Genomic DNA, 14,981 nt, shown 5'->3' on the forward strand with positions numbered 1-14,981 from the left:
TCAAACTGCGTGATCATCATATTTATAATTTCTAGCATGACTGTGGGTTGTAGCGTTTTTGTTGTATACAGTTGGTTTCATATTTTATTCTATTATTGTTCAAATGGAGTGTTGTGCAAAAGTCTTGGATCACCCCTCATTTCTCTAAAAGTGATCTTGAGCAACAGTCTAATGGCAGGGGTAGGGAACTCCAGGCCTCGAGAGCCGGTGTTCTGCAGGTTTTAGATGTGTCCTTGATCCAACACAGCTGATTTAAATGGCTAAATTACCTCCTCAACATGTCTTGAAGTTCTCCAGAGGCCTAGTAATGAACTAATCATTTGATTCAGGTGTGGTGACCCAGGGTGAGATCTAAAACCTGCAGGACACCGGCTCTCGAGGACTAACGTTTCCTACCCCTGGCCTAATGGTCTTTCAAAGTTTGTGTCTGGACACTTCTTTTATAAGGCACTAAACACTGATGTGTGAATTGATCAGCTATTAAGCAACAAAGTCAAGCGATGAGACAGTGTTTTATCTAGACATAAAGGACTTAGCTGTCTGTCACAGAAACATGTAATTTATTATATTTTTTTTAGATAAACCTTGAAAAGTGACACATTTTACAGACGTAAATTAGTATTTTTGAACCAACAAGAAGCTGCAAATCTGCCCTTTCTTGCACATGTTCTTTTTCTTGCACATGTTCTTTTTCAGCTATTTATTAATAAGTGACTTTTATGTATATATATGCCTGTATATATTGTGCTATTCTTAGTTAGGGTATTGTCTGTCTTTGTTAATGTTTGTTTATAATGGAGCACTGTAACAAAAATAATTTCCCCTAGGGATCAATAAAGTATTCTGATTCTGATTCTGATTTCTTGGCATTGTTTGTATTTTGGCCTTTAAAAAAATGAGGAAACTGAAACAAGTGGAAAACAAAAATAAGAAGTGGGAGGCCTAAACATAACAAATGGGGGCATCTTAAATTACAAGGAACCTTGCCTATGAGAGTTCAGGGTATGTTGAAGAATAAACGTGGTCATGGTGACTTTAAAGCTCATTAGAATTGTACAAAATCCGCTTTTGTTTTGTTCGGGTTTTTTTATTTATTTGTTTTTTGCCTTATAGACTGTATTTCTATGTATGTTTGTACCTGTTTTAATAAATGTCTGGAATCGTTTCCTATTTTCCTTGCAAAATATTGGAAAATGTGGGTTCTTCATGACATTTTCAGTGTTGTATTGTAGTGAATGTGAATGTAGACCTGTACATTTTTTCACGTCTCTTTTAAACAGTTTGTAAATTAAAGCAACCAATGCATTCCTTTTAAAATGTAGGCCTACTGTGACATATTTTCATAAGTGGGTACATGTTTTATTCGTGCCGTAACAACAGAAAGAACACACATCGAGGACATACATCCCACCACTGGCTTCATTCTGGTCTGTAATTCAGCTGTCGTTTATGTACTATGCTGAAAAATATCACTGTGCCCACAAAGGAAAGGAGAAGACTGGCGGGTAATTAACATGTATAAACAATTCAGTTTCAAAGTTGGATTTGCAAATGCCTTATCGGGAAGGAAATCCGCTAAACAAATTAGTTAAACCTCAAGTACAGCCCGCGGAAAGGGCGTCTTGATGAGGAAAAAGTAAGCGTAAACAGCACATTTATGGTACGTAGGAAAACTAAAACCCTGTCAAAGTGTACTCAGAAAATTGTTTCTTCTGGGGAGCACATGAACGCAGCATCCCGTACTCTTGCAGGAGATGCTTTTAGTCGCAGCTCGCTCACTGCGCGTCTGCAGCACAACATAAAAGAAAACAATGCACAGGAAGGGGACAGCTGGAGCTCTCCGCACAGAGTGATCATGGCCGGTCGGTGGCGCGACGGTGCTCGCGTGTGTTCGGGAGAGCAGGACGGTGGCCTCAAACCGGCACGAAAGCTCCGCCAGCAGCAAGAACCGGGCTCAGACACCGGGGACGCGACGGAGCCGCCGCGGGGACTGCCGCGATGGATGCGGCTTTACTTCTACGGGATGCACGGCGTGACTCTGGATGTCCTGCTGTCATCCTTACAGGGGCTTTTGCACTCACGGGACCCAAAGCTGATGGGCTTTTCCTCTCCGTATCTTTGCATCATGCATTCGCTGACCCATTTTGCGCTGGAAAAGATCTACTCACAGAAGAGGTGCTTCCTAGGTCGGCCTGTGGTGTTTCATCTTGTTTTCTACCCGTCCATCTACATCGGGCTGCAGATTCTGATCGGGAACATTAACACTTTGGCCGAGCAAGTGAGGGTGGTTTCTGGGACTCAGCTGGTAGTGCATTACATCCTGGCTCTCTACTTCTCTCAGGTGTTTCACAGAGAGCTGTCACATCTACAGTATCGCCCATCATTCTCCGCTGACCTCCAGCTGGAAGGCAGACCCCAGCACGGTCTTCCCGGCTTTGCGCGCTTCTTATTCTTCGGGATGCACGGCTTTCTGGACGAGGTCCTTTTCACCTCTCTGTTCAACCTGGTGGAGAAGTCTGACAGGACCCTCAGCGGTCACACGTCCCTGTGGTCTTTCCTGATGTACGGAAGCTGCAGCTTCGTGGTGGAGAAGCTCTACCTTTACCTGCACTTCAGCCTGGGCTGGGGGTCCTGGCGACGACTCCCCATCTACATCTGCTTCATCTACACGTGGGAATTCTCGTGGGGTCTGGTCCTGAGGCAGTTTAACGCTTGCTCGTGGGATTACTCCCACTATCCTCACAACTTCATGGGACTTATCACCCTGCTGTACCTGCCCGGGTGGATCTGCTTGAGTCTCTATCAGGACGTGCTGTCCAATGTCCTGCTGAGAATCAAGTGCACCAAAGATGTGCATGATTTAAGTGAAGAGAATGGAGACGTCAATGGACAACTGGAGCCAAACAAAAAGCAACTTTAATTCTAAGTTTGATGGTTGTAAACTAATATATAAGTGAGGAAGAAATACAACTAATTTAATAAGGGACATCTATTTATTATCAGGCAGTAAACAACAAAAATCTGAGTCTACGTTACACCTTCTAAAAATGAACATTTGTCCATATATCAAAATATTGGTAGCACTTTATAATACAGTCCACGATCAAGGGTGTAATAGACTTAAATGGAATTTACATGTAGACAAACTTGAATAAGAGGGTAATAATTCAACTTTTTTTTTTACAGGAAAGCAGAAAAATGCTCTTAAGTACTGCATTTGTAATTTAAGTAGTGCACGACATCTGGGTATTTTACAGGAAATGAGATAGAAATCAATCATTTTAAGTAGTGTATTATTTCCATCTATTTTAGTGAACAAAAAAAGATCCAAATTTTATTCTATATTTATGCTCTACTTTTTATATTGACATTGTGAATTGCATTGGTGTGCCTCAGAGTATAAGTGGGCGGATCAATCCAAATACTGTTAGATTTAATACCGAAGCTAGTATTGGTGTTGGATTGATACTAGTGTGATAGTATTGAAATTTTGTTTCTAGGTTGGACTCCAAGGAAAAGTAAACACCAGCCCGATTACTCTATTGTTAAAAGATCACATGGGCCACCTGTGCAACTTTTAGTTTTTTCTTCTAAGTGGGAAAGGTACTTTTATAGGTAATATAAATGGAAAATTGAATATAATCCAGGAAAAAATGCAAAAAGTACAGCATATTTACAGTACAGGATGGTTAAACTCAGAGAAAAAGAAAATACCTGGACATAATAGACTACTTAAAATTATAATTATTTCTGCTTTCCTGTAAAAACTTGACTTTTTAGCTCTAATTCTAGTTTATCTACTGCTAAGTACTTATAGGTAAATAATTATCATTTGTGGGTTTACCACTATCATTCATGCAGTACCTAAAATTATATACAGTATAATTATTTCTTCTTCCCTGTAAAAGCTTGAATTATTACCCCTAATTCTAATGAGTCTACTACTAATTATATCTAGATTAATATAATAACATTGTCATTTCAGATAAAATACATTTTCATACCAATTCTAATTCTAGAGTTATTGCTCTCTTAGCTGCGCTCTGTATTATAAAATACTATCAGATTTTTTAATACGTTTCATTTTCTTCAGGCAGGTGAAGATGGGTGTGTTCAACAAGATTTTCTGTGGAGGTAATAACTTCTGGAAGTTACGAGTCGACCCTAACCCTCGTTACCTGTGCTTTTATTCTGCTCTGCCTGATATTTTAGGGTACAGCAAGGAATTCAAAACTTTGGACCCCAACTGTTTAAATTCAATTACTGCCGTTTTTACCCATTTAGTGGAAAATACAGTTGTAACATGAACAACTTTTACATGTCCTCATGACTTTGAAAGTGTGAAGATTCAGTTTTGTATGGATTGCAGTGACTGATTTCCCGTTCTTCACATATGGCAGATGTGTTTTGGATTTGATCGCTTACGTTATTCACCTATACATCAGCATGCTTTACGTGTCCTATCTGCATGCTAAAATACCAGTAAAGCTTTCTTTTATTCACTAACTCACATGTATCAACTAATATTCCAAAGTCAGTATTTTTAAGACAGAGTCATCTGTTAATTTTTCACCTTTTTATTCGACTCCTTAACATTTCAAAACAAACTGCATCCACTCAGCTTGTTAACATGATCACAGAGCAATGCATGGCAATTCTTAGAGTTTATATAAACCCAGTGGTATATGTAGCAGAGGAATCCGTAGCTAAATGATTATGAGGAGACATGATGTTGCAGTTTCTTTTTCATGACCCAAACACTGATTTGCTCGAGTGCCTTCCTGTGCAAACTGAGTCCAAGTGACACAAAAAAACTCAGCTTTTTATCTGCAAGTGCTACAATTGTGGGTCGAAAGGAAGTGCCTGGCTGAAAATGGATTTTGGGGGCCAATGTCAATATTGATTTTTTTATTGATATACAAAATATGTGACTTAGTGATATATGGGTTAATATAATATTGATATAATATAGGCCATACCGGTTCACCAACATAGTGTAGCAGCCAGTCACCTATATGTATCACCTGTATCATCTATATTCTCTAGATATTAACCTCCTATGCTGCCTCATTAGAAGTAATATGCTTCAATGAACTGCAAAGAAATGATTCTGCTCTGTGACCTTTTTGAACACCATTAAAATATTAGAATCAGTCACTTTGCACTTAGAATTAGAAACACGATGATCTTCTCTGGGATTGATTGATTATTTAGGTGACAAATTATTTTTTGTCTATACAAATTTAGAAGCATACTTTGCACAGGTGCTTTATTTTATTATTTTGTTTATTAACAAATATTCATATTAATTGTTTTTTTAGTTTTAAAGCCCTGTGAAATTCTACTGATATGATTAGCACTGAGAGCTGAACTGAACCCTACTCAGCCTAATACTTTGGCTACTGATTTTTTTTCCTTGTTTAACCTGGCAGCTACACTGGTGTTCTTAAACTTACAGTTTTTTTCCATGACAGAATAACTGTATTTTAATCATACTTAACTTTCGTGTTTGGCTGTGCACTTTTTGAAGATTTTAAAAAAATGACCAAACTACTTTTAAAAAGCTATTTAAAAAAAGAACGTTTGAAAGAAATTGCACAATAACTAAAAAAAAATATCTCTAACTTGCAATGGCATGTACTGTATGACTTAGAATTTTAAATAAAAAATACAATTTTCCTGTGACGCAGCTGGTATTCTTTCATTTCTTTAACATTTGCATTATTCAGCAGAGACGCAATTACACCATATCTATGGAAATATTTACTTCCTGTTGAAGAGTCAAGGTTAAAAGTTAAAAGCAGTCCAGGCGTAAAGTGAAAGGGTAAATCAAACCCTTATACAGAGGTTTTGCCCTGTGGAGGGTGCGGTTTCTTTTTATTTACTGACTTGGTGTTTGCATTTTGCTAAAAGGCTAGGAACAAAAAAGGTCTGCCAGACACTGGTGACTATAGGAAATACTTGTAGTTTTCCATACCACAAGCTTGAACAAATCTCAGCAGGTCCAGGCACACAAGCAACAGAATCAAGGCAATCTTGGTTTTATGGCTGCAAATCATTTTCTTTAGTGCATAAGATAATAGTTCCTGGCACAACCTGATAATATGTGTGTTATCTGTAATTACTGCTTTCTGGTTGAGTTAGCACTGATATAAATCAAATAAGACAGAGAAAATTGCAAAAAAGCAATGTAATTCATTTAAAATTTTAGTTATGTGATGCTGGGGTTTTTTGTATAGTTGTGTTCACTTTCTCACTCCCTCTCTTTCTCTCCGCGACACCATGGAGATCATTGTGACATAAGCAAATACGAACATTTAGACATCACACACACCACCCAGAGGACTCTGAGTGAATACACCAGTGACCTACAATATTTACTGTAAATCACAATGGGAGCAACATACACCAAGCCTCATTAACACGTTCAATCAGAAGTAATCTGTGACTGCTGTTTATAAAAATGAACATGCATTTTCAACATATCTTTTGGTATCTAATACTAGGAAGTGAAACTGAACAGTTGGCTTGATTATTATGGCAACTTCCTTTCCAACACCTGAATAATAAAACATAATATGGTCCTTAAAACTTTACTAGACCAGCGGGAAATTCCATTAATTGATATTTCTCTAATAGTCGCCACATTACATATCTGTTTATGTCCTCATTAATCCAAATGTGGCAGCAGCTCAGTACATTCAGCTCAGTACATTCAGACAAGTAGACATGGTGACAGAGAGTTTAAACTGACCGTTAGAATGGGGAAGAAAGATGATTTAAGTGACTCTTTGAATGTAAGTTGTTTGTTGGTGCCTGTTAGCGGCAATTCTCTGGGTGAAAGTGACTTGTTGATGTCAGAGGTCAGAGGAAATGGCAAGGCTGGTTTGAGCTCATAGGAAGGCAACAATAATTCAAATAACCACTTGATACAACCAAGCCATGCAGAAAAGCATCTTGAACGGTCAACAAACTTAAAGATGGGCTACAGCAGCAGAAGACCACATTTTGTACCGCTCCTCAGCTAAGAACGGGAAATTGAGGCTACATTTTGCATGGACTCGCCAAAATTAGAGAAGGTTGGAAAAACATTACTTGTTCTGATGAGCTTCGATTTCTGCTTCAACATTTGATTGTAAGTTCAGAATCTGGCATAATCAATATAAAAGCATCCTGATCCAAGTACTTGCTGCTTTTTTGAGCCGAGAAAGACCCTTTATGACCACCAATCTTTTGATGGCTTCTTCCAGCCGGACAACATGCTATTTCGCAAAGCTCAAATCATCTCAAAATGTTTTCTTGAACATGACAGTGAATTCGTTGTACTGAAATGGCCTTCACAGCCACTGTATTTCAATCCAACAGCACCTCTGGAATGCAATCGAATGATAAATCTACAGCAACTCTGTGATGCTATGTGTAATGCTGTCATAGAAGTACAGGCAACTTTCTCTGAGGAAGGTTTCCAGCACTTTCCTCATTTGTCATTAACAGACTTAAATAATCCACTGCTTGTCAGACTTTTTCTCTCAAGCAATCAAAAGCAACTGACAACGATCTAAACTGGAATAAAGGTCAGTGCGTCTGCTGATTCATGTTTATTTTTCTCACACAAATTATATTCGCTATACATTTGCATACACAGACACATTTTTAAAAGAGCTGAGATAAATTAAATAAATTACTGAGAATTTAAAATGAAAAATGTTTTCATTCATTCAGTACTTTGTCATTGCAGAGAAAGAAATAAAAAACTGCTGCAGTTTTCCTTTTTTTCCCATTTGCATATGCAGTCAAATCATATTCAAATACCAACTGGCTGTAATATTGTCAGGCGCAGGTGACACATCTGTGATTTGGTATTGTGCTTGTAGTTTATAGATTCTGTCAGTGGTTTTATTCATAGTACATGAAGTAGCCCTATGCTTACTGAGTCGTTTTTTGCTGACACAGCAAAAGGTAGCAGTATATGTATATATATATATATATATATATATATATATATATATATATATATATATATATATATATATATATATATAAATTTATTCAAAAATATTAATTGAGTTAATCGTTGACTATAAGCTCATCTTCTATGCGAGTAGAAGTTTGATTCTGGGTTCTAGACCAGACTAACAATTTAGTTTGTAACCACCAAATTTAATTGTCAGCTGCATTAAAGTTCTTATTAACTTTATCTTTAGCGATGCTGGCCTGCTCGGTGTCATCTAATCCAACTTTTCTCAGAGTGGGGGAGTTCTGGTACTGCCCTCGCTTAACACTGAACATCAGGGCCTTGGCAAGCTCTTTGTATGTCCTAGGAGTGCATTTCAGTCCTTTGTAGCACTGACAGTTAAATCTCCTGCTTAAAGACTTCAGGTCTGCCAAGCTTGGACTTCCTAGAACAAAGTAGCGTTTCTGAGTATTCACAACCCTGAAACTTTCAGGGTTTAGGTGGAGGTAATGGCTGGACTTGTAGTTTTTTCTGACACAGCGGCCATTTCCTCGGCACAGGAAGTCGCTGCACAGCTGGGCAGCTGTCGTGACATTGGTGATGTAAGGATTCAGGATAGAGGTGAGGTAGAAGGAGAGGGCTTCACAAGAAAGCTGGAGAGGAGAAATAGAGAGAGGAATAAATAAGATCACAATAGTTGTGGACACAAATTTACATGCACTCATCGTGGGCATGAATGTCACAGTAAGTTCAGGCTTTTTATGACTTCTTTCAACTGTTCTTTTTCCAGACTACAATAGATACATCCCCAGGAATATTTGGTAAAATATTCCTTAGCAAGTTGCACCTCAACCAGATCCTTTCAGTAGCGATCAACAAGCTTCTGGTATAATTCTTGCTGGTTATTTGACCACTCTTCTTTGCATTATTGGTAGAATTTATTTAAATTAGATGGTTTCCTGGTCCAGCTTTTAGGCAAAATAAATGTAAACTTGTGTACGCAAATTCTTGTTTTTTAACATCACTGAACATGTATGCTGTTCTCCCTTTCCACCGTGGAAAAAGAACAGTTCAGAGAGACCATTAAAAGTTCAAAATTACAATGATATTCATGCCCATGATGTGTGTATGTACCTTAAACTTCTGACCACAATTGTGTCGCCTAAAACAGAGGACAGCATCACAATAATTCAGTGACCATGAATTGTATTAACATGTCCATGTGGAAAAACAAAACAAAAAAAAAAACTGATCAATACCACTTGCATACCTATTCCTTAAAAACAAGACTAAAGCTAGCTTAGCTTTGCTTAGCTAGCCTTAATGATTACTAAATGACATTAGTGGGCTACGGTGGCGGTGGTGTTAGGTCAGTTTTGTTAAGACCAGACTGAAGACACTATATCGGTTGACGTTTATTGGAGTGGTTCAATAACATGGACAGATTAATTCTAATGAGGCATAGGATGTTATTGATTTTCTTACTTTATGTTGACTTAATGCAAAAATTTCACAAGGCTAGATCTGGCAAGTTTGTTTCTGCAGAGAATTAAGCTAAGCAGCTGCTAACTGTAGCAGCAGTGTCACTGTTTTATACATTCAAGAGCAAGCAAACTAGCCAACACGTTCTCATTCCCAAAGCATAACATTTTACGCTAGGTGCCAAATCGTCAACATATTACGTTTTCGGCTACCCACCACGTTCCTAAATGACGACTTCAGAAAAATGAGGAAATATGACAACCGTATGGACTCAATCTACACATGTTCGCTCTTTTTCTTCAAATCGCTTAGAAACACGCTATTTAACATCATTAAAGTCCTGGTATGGTTAGGGCTAGGGATAAGGTTAGGTTTAGGGCTGGAATACAGGGCTGGAACGTCTATTACCGCGGGAGCGTCATTGCACTGGATTTCAGCCATAACCCGCCCCGTACCATAAGAATGCCGAAGGTCTCCTTTCGCATTCCTCAGGAACGCCGCGGGACGTGACAAAACGTCGGCATGTTACACCTCGGGAGTGAGAACGGGCTGAACTAGCATACATATTATAAAATGTACAGTTGTTCCTGTGTGAGAGCACTATTTTGATAGATCTGTAATGTTACAAATCTAATATTTGTGATAAGCTAAGCAGCTATCAGTGGTATTACCTTTTGATATAATCAACAGAAAACAAACTAGCATATTTACATATTAGAAAACCAGCTATTCCTGACTGAGAGTATTGTTTTGATAGGTTTGTAATGTGTGGAGTAAGAAGTTCATTAACTGCAGAACAGGCAGAATTAACAAAAAATATCTTGCAGCTATAAAAAGCCTAATGCACTGAATAGCAGACACTAAGGACATGTAATAAAGTTATTTAACAGCATGTAATATGTAATAGAAGGCAATTAAGATATGTAACTACAAGAATATTAATTACATGCTGAGGTCTCTGTCAGAGCAATTTAAACATCCAGTTAAATGTACCATCATTGCTTAATTTAGGCTTTGCTGTTGTGGATTAACTATTGTGGTTGCTAAACCAGCCACCACAATCACTCAGCAGATATTTTCAGTTGCTGAAGAGATAAACCGCTTCCTGTATCGTCTAATTAAAGTCTTTGTCTTGTTCCGTCTGACTGACATCAATACATTGTTATATCTTTCAGCAGTCCAATGGAGGCCTGTGGTGTGATGTTACCTGGTCATCATAGTCACTGCTGGCTCCCCATAGCACAGCGCCAGATGCCCCCACTGCCACACTCTCCCCGACGGTGCTGATCAGATCCCCCTGGACGCAAATAGTTAATCATCTTCACTAATTGTTCGTTACACATGCAAAAAGACTGAGCCAATATTTAAAAATGTAAGATTAGATTTGATGAATGTTGAGCTGTTTCAAAGTTAAGCAATTTTCCATTTTCAGTTTTTAAAGACGTTTTAAAACACATTGAATTTTACTGTTTACCGTTTACAGAGATGTCCTTAAACTTCCCTAAAAAAGATTTTACTGGTATGAAAATTACCATTATCAAATTAGTGTTCTATATAGTACTTGATTGTTAGCAAAGCAGTCCAGGTGCTAAACTGGCCTATACTTGCAATCATTGAAAGCATTTCGGACATTATGAAATTAAAAATACGGCAAATGATGCCCAAACTGTTGAGCGCCCCAGTGTTGGTGAAAAATGCTGGAGAATTTTTGCTTTCTCTGCACTTTTTAAACTAAAAAGGTTTGCAAAGAATTGCATCATGGTTTTGAGTTGAGGTTTTTTGCAGCATGCTCACACAAATGAGAACAGAAGATAAGGATTACAACATCGTGTGGCGGTTACCACCTGAGAAGGATGTTGTTACACCAAAGAAACTGAACTCCCCTTAAAACTGGACCTCCTGGCTGGAAACACTCCACTCTAGGGATGTATAAAGTAACCTAAGATGTAAGATGTAATCTAGTCAAGTGTGCTTGCATTTACTCTCTAATGAGTTACTGGAAAAGATGCAATCTGTTTAAGCTGCAAAGTCATTTAATTTGTATGCTTAGTGCTTGTCATTTGCAAATGCCTCCCAAGAACATCCCAACCAGGTCAGAAAGTCATGCTGCAGACTATTACGTAATGTGCCTATGAATAAAGTGTTAAACAAATCCACATTTAAATAGTCTTTGTTACCTGGCTGAGGAAGCGTTTGTTGTCATCAACAAAAACAGGACGCATGTAAACGAACACGGGTGCAGTAGCACTCCATCCAGGAAGGGTAGACACCCTCAAAGCCTCCTGGACGCGGTTTCTCACCATCAGAGCAGCTTTTGGATTGTCTGCTAGAGAGGTCTGAAACAGATTCAGGGAAAATTACCGCTTAAAATAATAATATTAGAAGTATGTCATCCATATAGGAGAATCACCAACCTGCAAGTAAACAGAGGGGTAAAGGGCTGTGCTTGACTCCCATAGCCAGAGCAGCTCATCATTTTGCCTCCTCACCTCCTTGGAGCACTGGCCTGTGTAGTGCTGGTCCTTCCAGCCATAATTATAGCAGTTGGGGAACAAGTAGAAGCCCCAAAGATAGTTGGGTCTCATAGCTCTGCCCAAGGCCAACATCCCTGACATAAGATTCCTTGCTGCCTCCTAAGAGGAAGGAAGCCAGGAGTGAAGGAATGATGGCATGAATAATTAATAGGTGCTCTGAGCTCTGTATTGTATATAATTTATCATTAAGCCTCAAGCAAAGCGCTCTGACCTGAAACTGCTGTTTGGCTTTTACTGTGGCCTGTTGTACTGGGAGGGAGAGATTAGCCTGCATTACATGGGCCACTGACAAAGTCTGGTAGATTCTTTTGGTTCCCCAATTTCTGTCCCATAGGGGGCGCCATTCCTCCCAGTCTATCACAGCCAGGCCTCGGTTTGTCCTGGAAGGAATGAGGAGGGTGATGGAGGTCAATATCAGCATTTAATGTGTCACTAGGGGCAAAGACAGTATACTCTGGCCTACTTACATGGATGGGATGTAGTAGTTAATATCTGCTCTGGCCTTTTCCAAGCTGGCTTTCAGGTTAGCTCTCTGAGGGATCCCGCCGTAGAATTCTTTCCTACTTTTGAGGTCTATGTGTGGATAAAGACCCAGTCGATCTGTGTAGAACAGAGACAGAAACTGCCCTGGAACCTGCAGCAGGAACAAGACCCAATAAACTTATCTCCACTACTCATAAATAAGTTTGCCTTTTAAGACAGTTTTATAACCTCCTAAAGGTTGTATAAAAACACAACAGCTGCTGATTATCCATCATCTTTTCACTCTTACCTTGGCAGGTGTGGCCACTCCTTTAAAGGCTGAGGTGTCCAGTGAGATGTTATACCTTTTACACACTAGATCAGGGATATTCCAAGTAACAATGAATGGCTGGTGTTCAAACAGCGGGCCTACGGTGTGGGGAAGATGGGCAGGTGCAAGGCGAGGGGTTGTTGCTTCCGGAGGAGATGAAGTGGTGTTGTAGGGAAGGAGGGGTGATGTTTTAGAAAGGGCAGGCCGTGTTGTTTTGAAGGTTAAAGCTGCGGAAAGGGGTGACACTGGAAGAGGGGCCAGACGCTTTTTTAAAGCACTTTGAGGTGAGGTTGAGTTGGAAAGGGGAGACAGTGAGGCTGGCGGCAAAGGAGATTGAGTTTTAGAAGTTTTCGCAAGTTGAAGATGAACTTTTCCAGTAGAAAGAGGATACAGGCAGCTCTTGGTGTGAGGTGATTGAGAGTGTTTGTGCGAAAAAGGTGCTGTAGCTTTGTGGGACAAATTCAGATGTTTGCAGGGGTTAGATGGCAACCATGAAATTTGTTTTAGGGGTTGAACAGGATAGAAAAATGTGTGGCGACAATGGCCTGAATAAGGACTAGGAGAGACCTCTTTGCCAAACAGATGGATATTTTTAGAAGTTATAGGTGAGTTTGCAACATCTCTGTGGGGTGCTGGGTTGATGAGTTGAACTGATGTTTCAGAGGTAGAGGACTTGGCATTTGAGTCAGTCTTGATTGGGAGTTTTGACAAAGTTTGTGGGGTACGTGCAGGAGAAGAGAAGGTTGAGTAGGACTGTGATACACTGTAAGATTTTTCCACTGAAAGAGTGGAAATGGTAGCAGGCAGGATTAAGATTGATTTGTTAATGTCAGCAGCAGGAAGTGCCACGGTTTTTGGCGCCGTCAGGGTTGCTAACGCTAATGTGAAGAAAGAGATGGGAAAGATTGACCGGGTACGAAAGAGAAGCAACAGCACACATCTTCTGCTGCTTTGTGCAACTGAAACCATCCTTTAACCTGCCTTAAAAACAGAACATAAACAAAAGAAACACTCATACCCCACAATATTAATATATAATCAATATAGTGGATATTTCACTAAGATGCTCAGAGCACAGTTCTGTGCATAATGTCTACTTTTTTCTGAGTGGCTACTACACTTTCTTTAGTTACTGTACTGTATTCATGAATATGTCAAGGCTGTTTTTAATTCTGCACATCTATCAGTGTCAGTACTAGAGATGGCACGATACCACTTTTTTATGTCCGATACCGATATCATAAATTTGGATATCTGCCGATACCGATATGAATCCGATATAGTGTTTTTTAATCAACAAAACTGTTTTTTAAATATCTTGCTGCATTTTGTAAGTTGAAGTTCATACTCAAGTTTAAAACAACAACTACACTAAAGCTATTCTGTTATACCTGTATGCAAAAAAAAATATTTCATAGTTCAGCAATACTGATCAATCTAATAAACTTAAACCTACACCATCCTCCCTATTCTGGTATTTTAAAGAGTACTTAGCATAAATATTAAGCAACCTAACTAATAGGGTTCCAACTCCCAGCAACAACAAAAATAAATAAATAAAAAATAGGGAACCACCCCTCACGCTCCACCTCATGATGCTTAATCGACGTAATCAACCTTAATTTGATGCAGTGTGAAAAAAAATGCACAGAAATCAATTATTTTTCAAGAAATTTTAAATAGATTCAACATCTTTCTTCAACAAAATTGCAGACTGCACAGATGGTACCTTCCCAAAGTAAAAAGTACTATAGCTTACTAGGGTATATATATTAGACTTAATAGTCACTATATACAGTAATTGACTTCTATTCATTTTGCATCAAATTAAAACTTTGGGTGTCAGATAATTATTTATTAAAAGCTCGACATTTTAAATGAGAATAAGAAAGAAAAGTATGTCTTAGGGCATGAACAGTGAAAAGGGGGCACAATCGGCCCCCCTGGCTAAACTTTGCTAGATCCGCCCCTGCACAGTTACCAGCCGTCAGCTACGTAGAAAAAGATCCTGGTGTAGAAAGTAATATTAAATAAATTCTAACAACAGCTTATCAAGCTTAAACGTGCTGCTGTTGTTCAGCCGCTGGTTTGCTCTTTCTGGTGCGAAGTGGGCCAAAAACAAAGACGGACTCGCGACAGAAAAGCTGATCAGCTGATCATTTAAGCAGTTTCACGATTGAAGTACCAGCCGGAGAGCGAGAGGCAGTCGCTCGTTAAG

The 14,981-nt window shown here is 39.0% G+C and overlaps 2 protein-coding genes across 2 annotated transcripts; one reads left to right on the plus strand and one right to left on the minus strand.

Annotated features, from left to right (window-relative positions):
• The first annotated feature begins 1,710 nt into the window (after window positions 1–1,710).
• LOC102309944 (transmembrane protein 229A) lies at window positions 1,711–3,183 on the plus strand. The gene has a single exon (XM_005930390.2). It carries the CDS (start codon window positions 1,724–1,726, stop codon window positions 2,918–2,920), a length of 1,197 nt encoding a protein of 398 aa, XP_005930452.2. The 5' UTR covers window positions 1,711–1,723; the 3' UTR covers window positions 2,921–3,183.
• A 4,896-nt stretch (window positions 3,184–8,079) lies between these two features.
• LOC102310263 (hyaluronidase PH-20) lies at window positions 8,080–13,995 on the minus strand. The gene is made up of 7 exons (XM_042224140.1): window positions 12,743–13,995; window positions 12,438–12,604; window positions 12,182–12,350; window positions 11,851–12,069; window positions 11,614–11,772; window positions 10,644–10,733; window positions 8,080–8,607 (listed from the first exon to the last, which is right to left on the minus strand). The coding sequence occupies exons 1-7, from the start codon at window positions 13,730–13,732 to the stop codon at window positions 8,161–8,163; spliced, it is 2,241 nt and encodes a 746-aa protein (XP_042080074.1). The 5' UTR covers window positions 13,733–13,995; the 3' UTR covers window positions 8,080–8,160.
• Window positions 13,996–14,981: the final 986 nt, after the last annotated feature.

Source organism: Haplochromis burtoni, unplaced genomic scaffold (genome assembly GCF_018398535.1).
Source record: "Haplochromis burtoni strain Fernald_Lab_line unplaced genomic scaffold, NCSU_Asbu1 Contig_129, whole genome shotgun sequence".
Taxonomy (NCBI): domain Eukaryota; kingdom Metazoa; phylum Chordata; class Actinopteri; order Cichliformes; family Cichlidae; genus Haplochromis; species Haplochromis burtoni.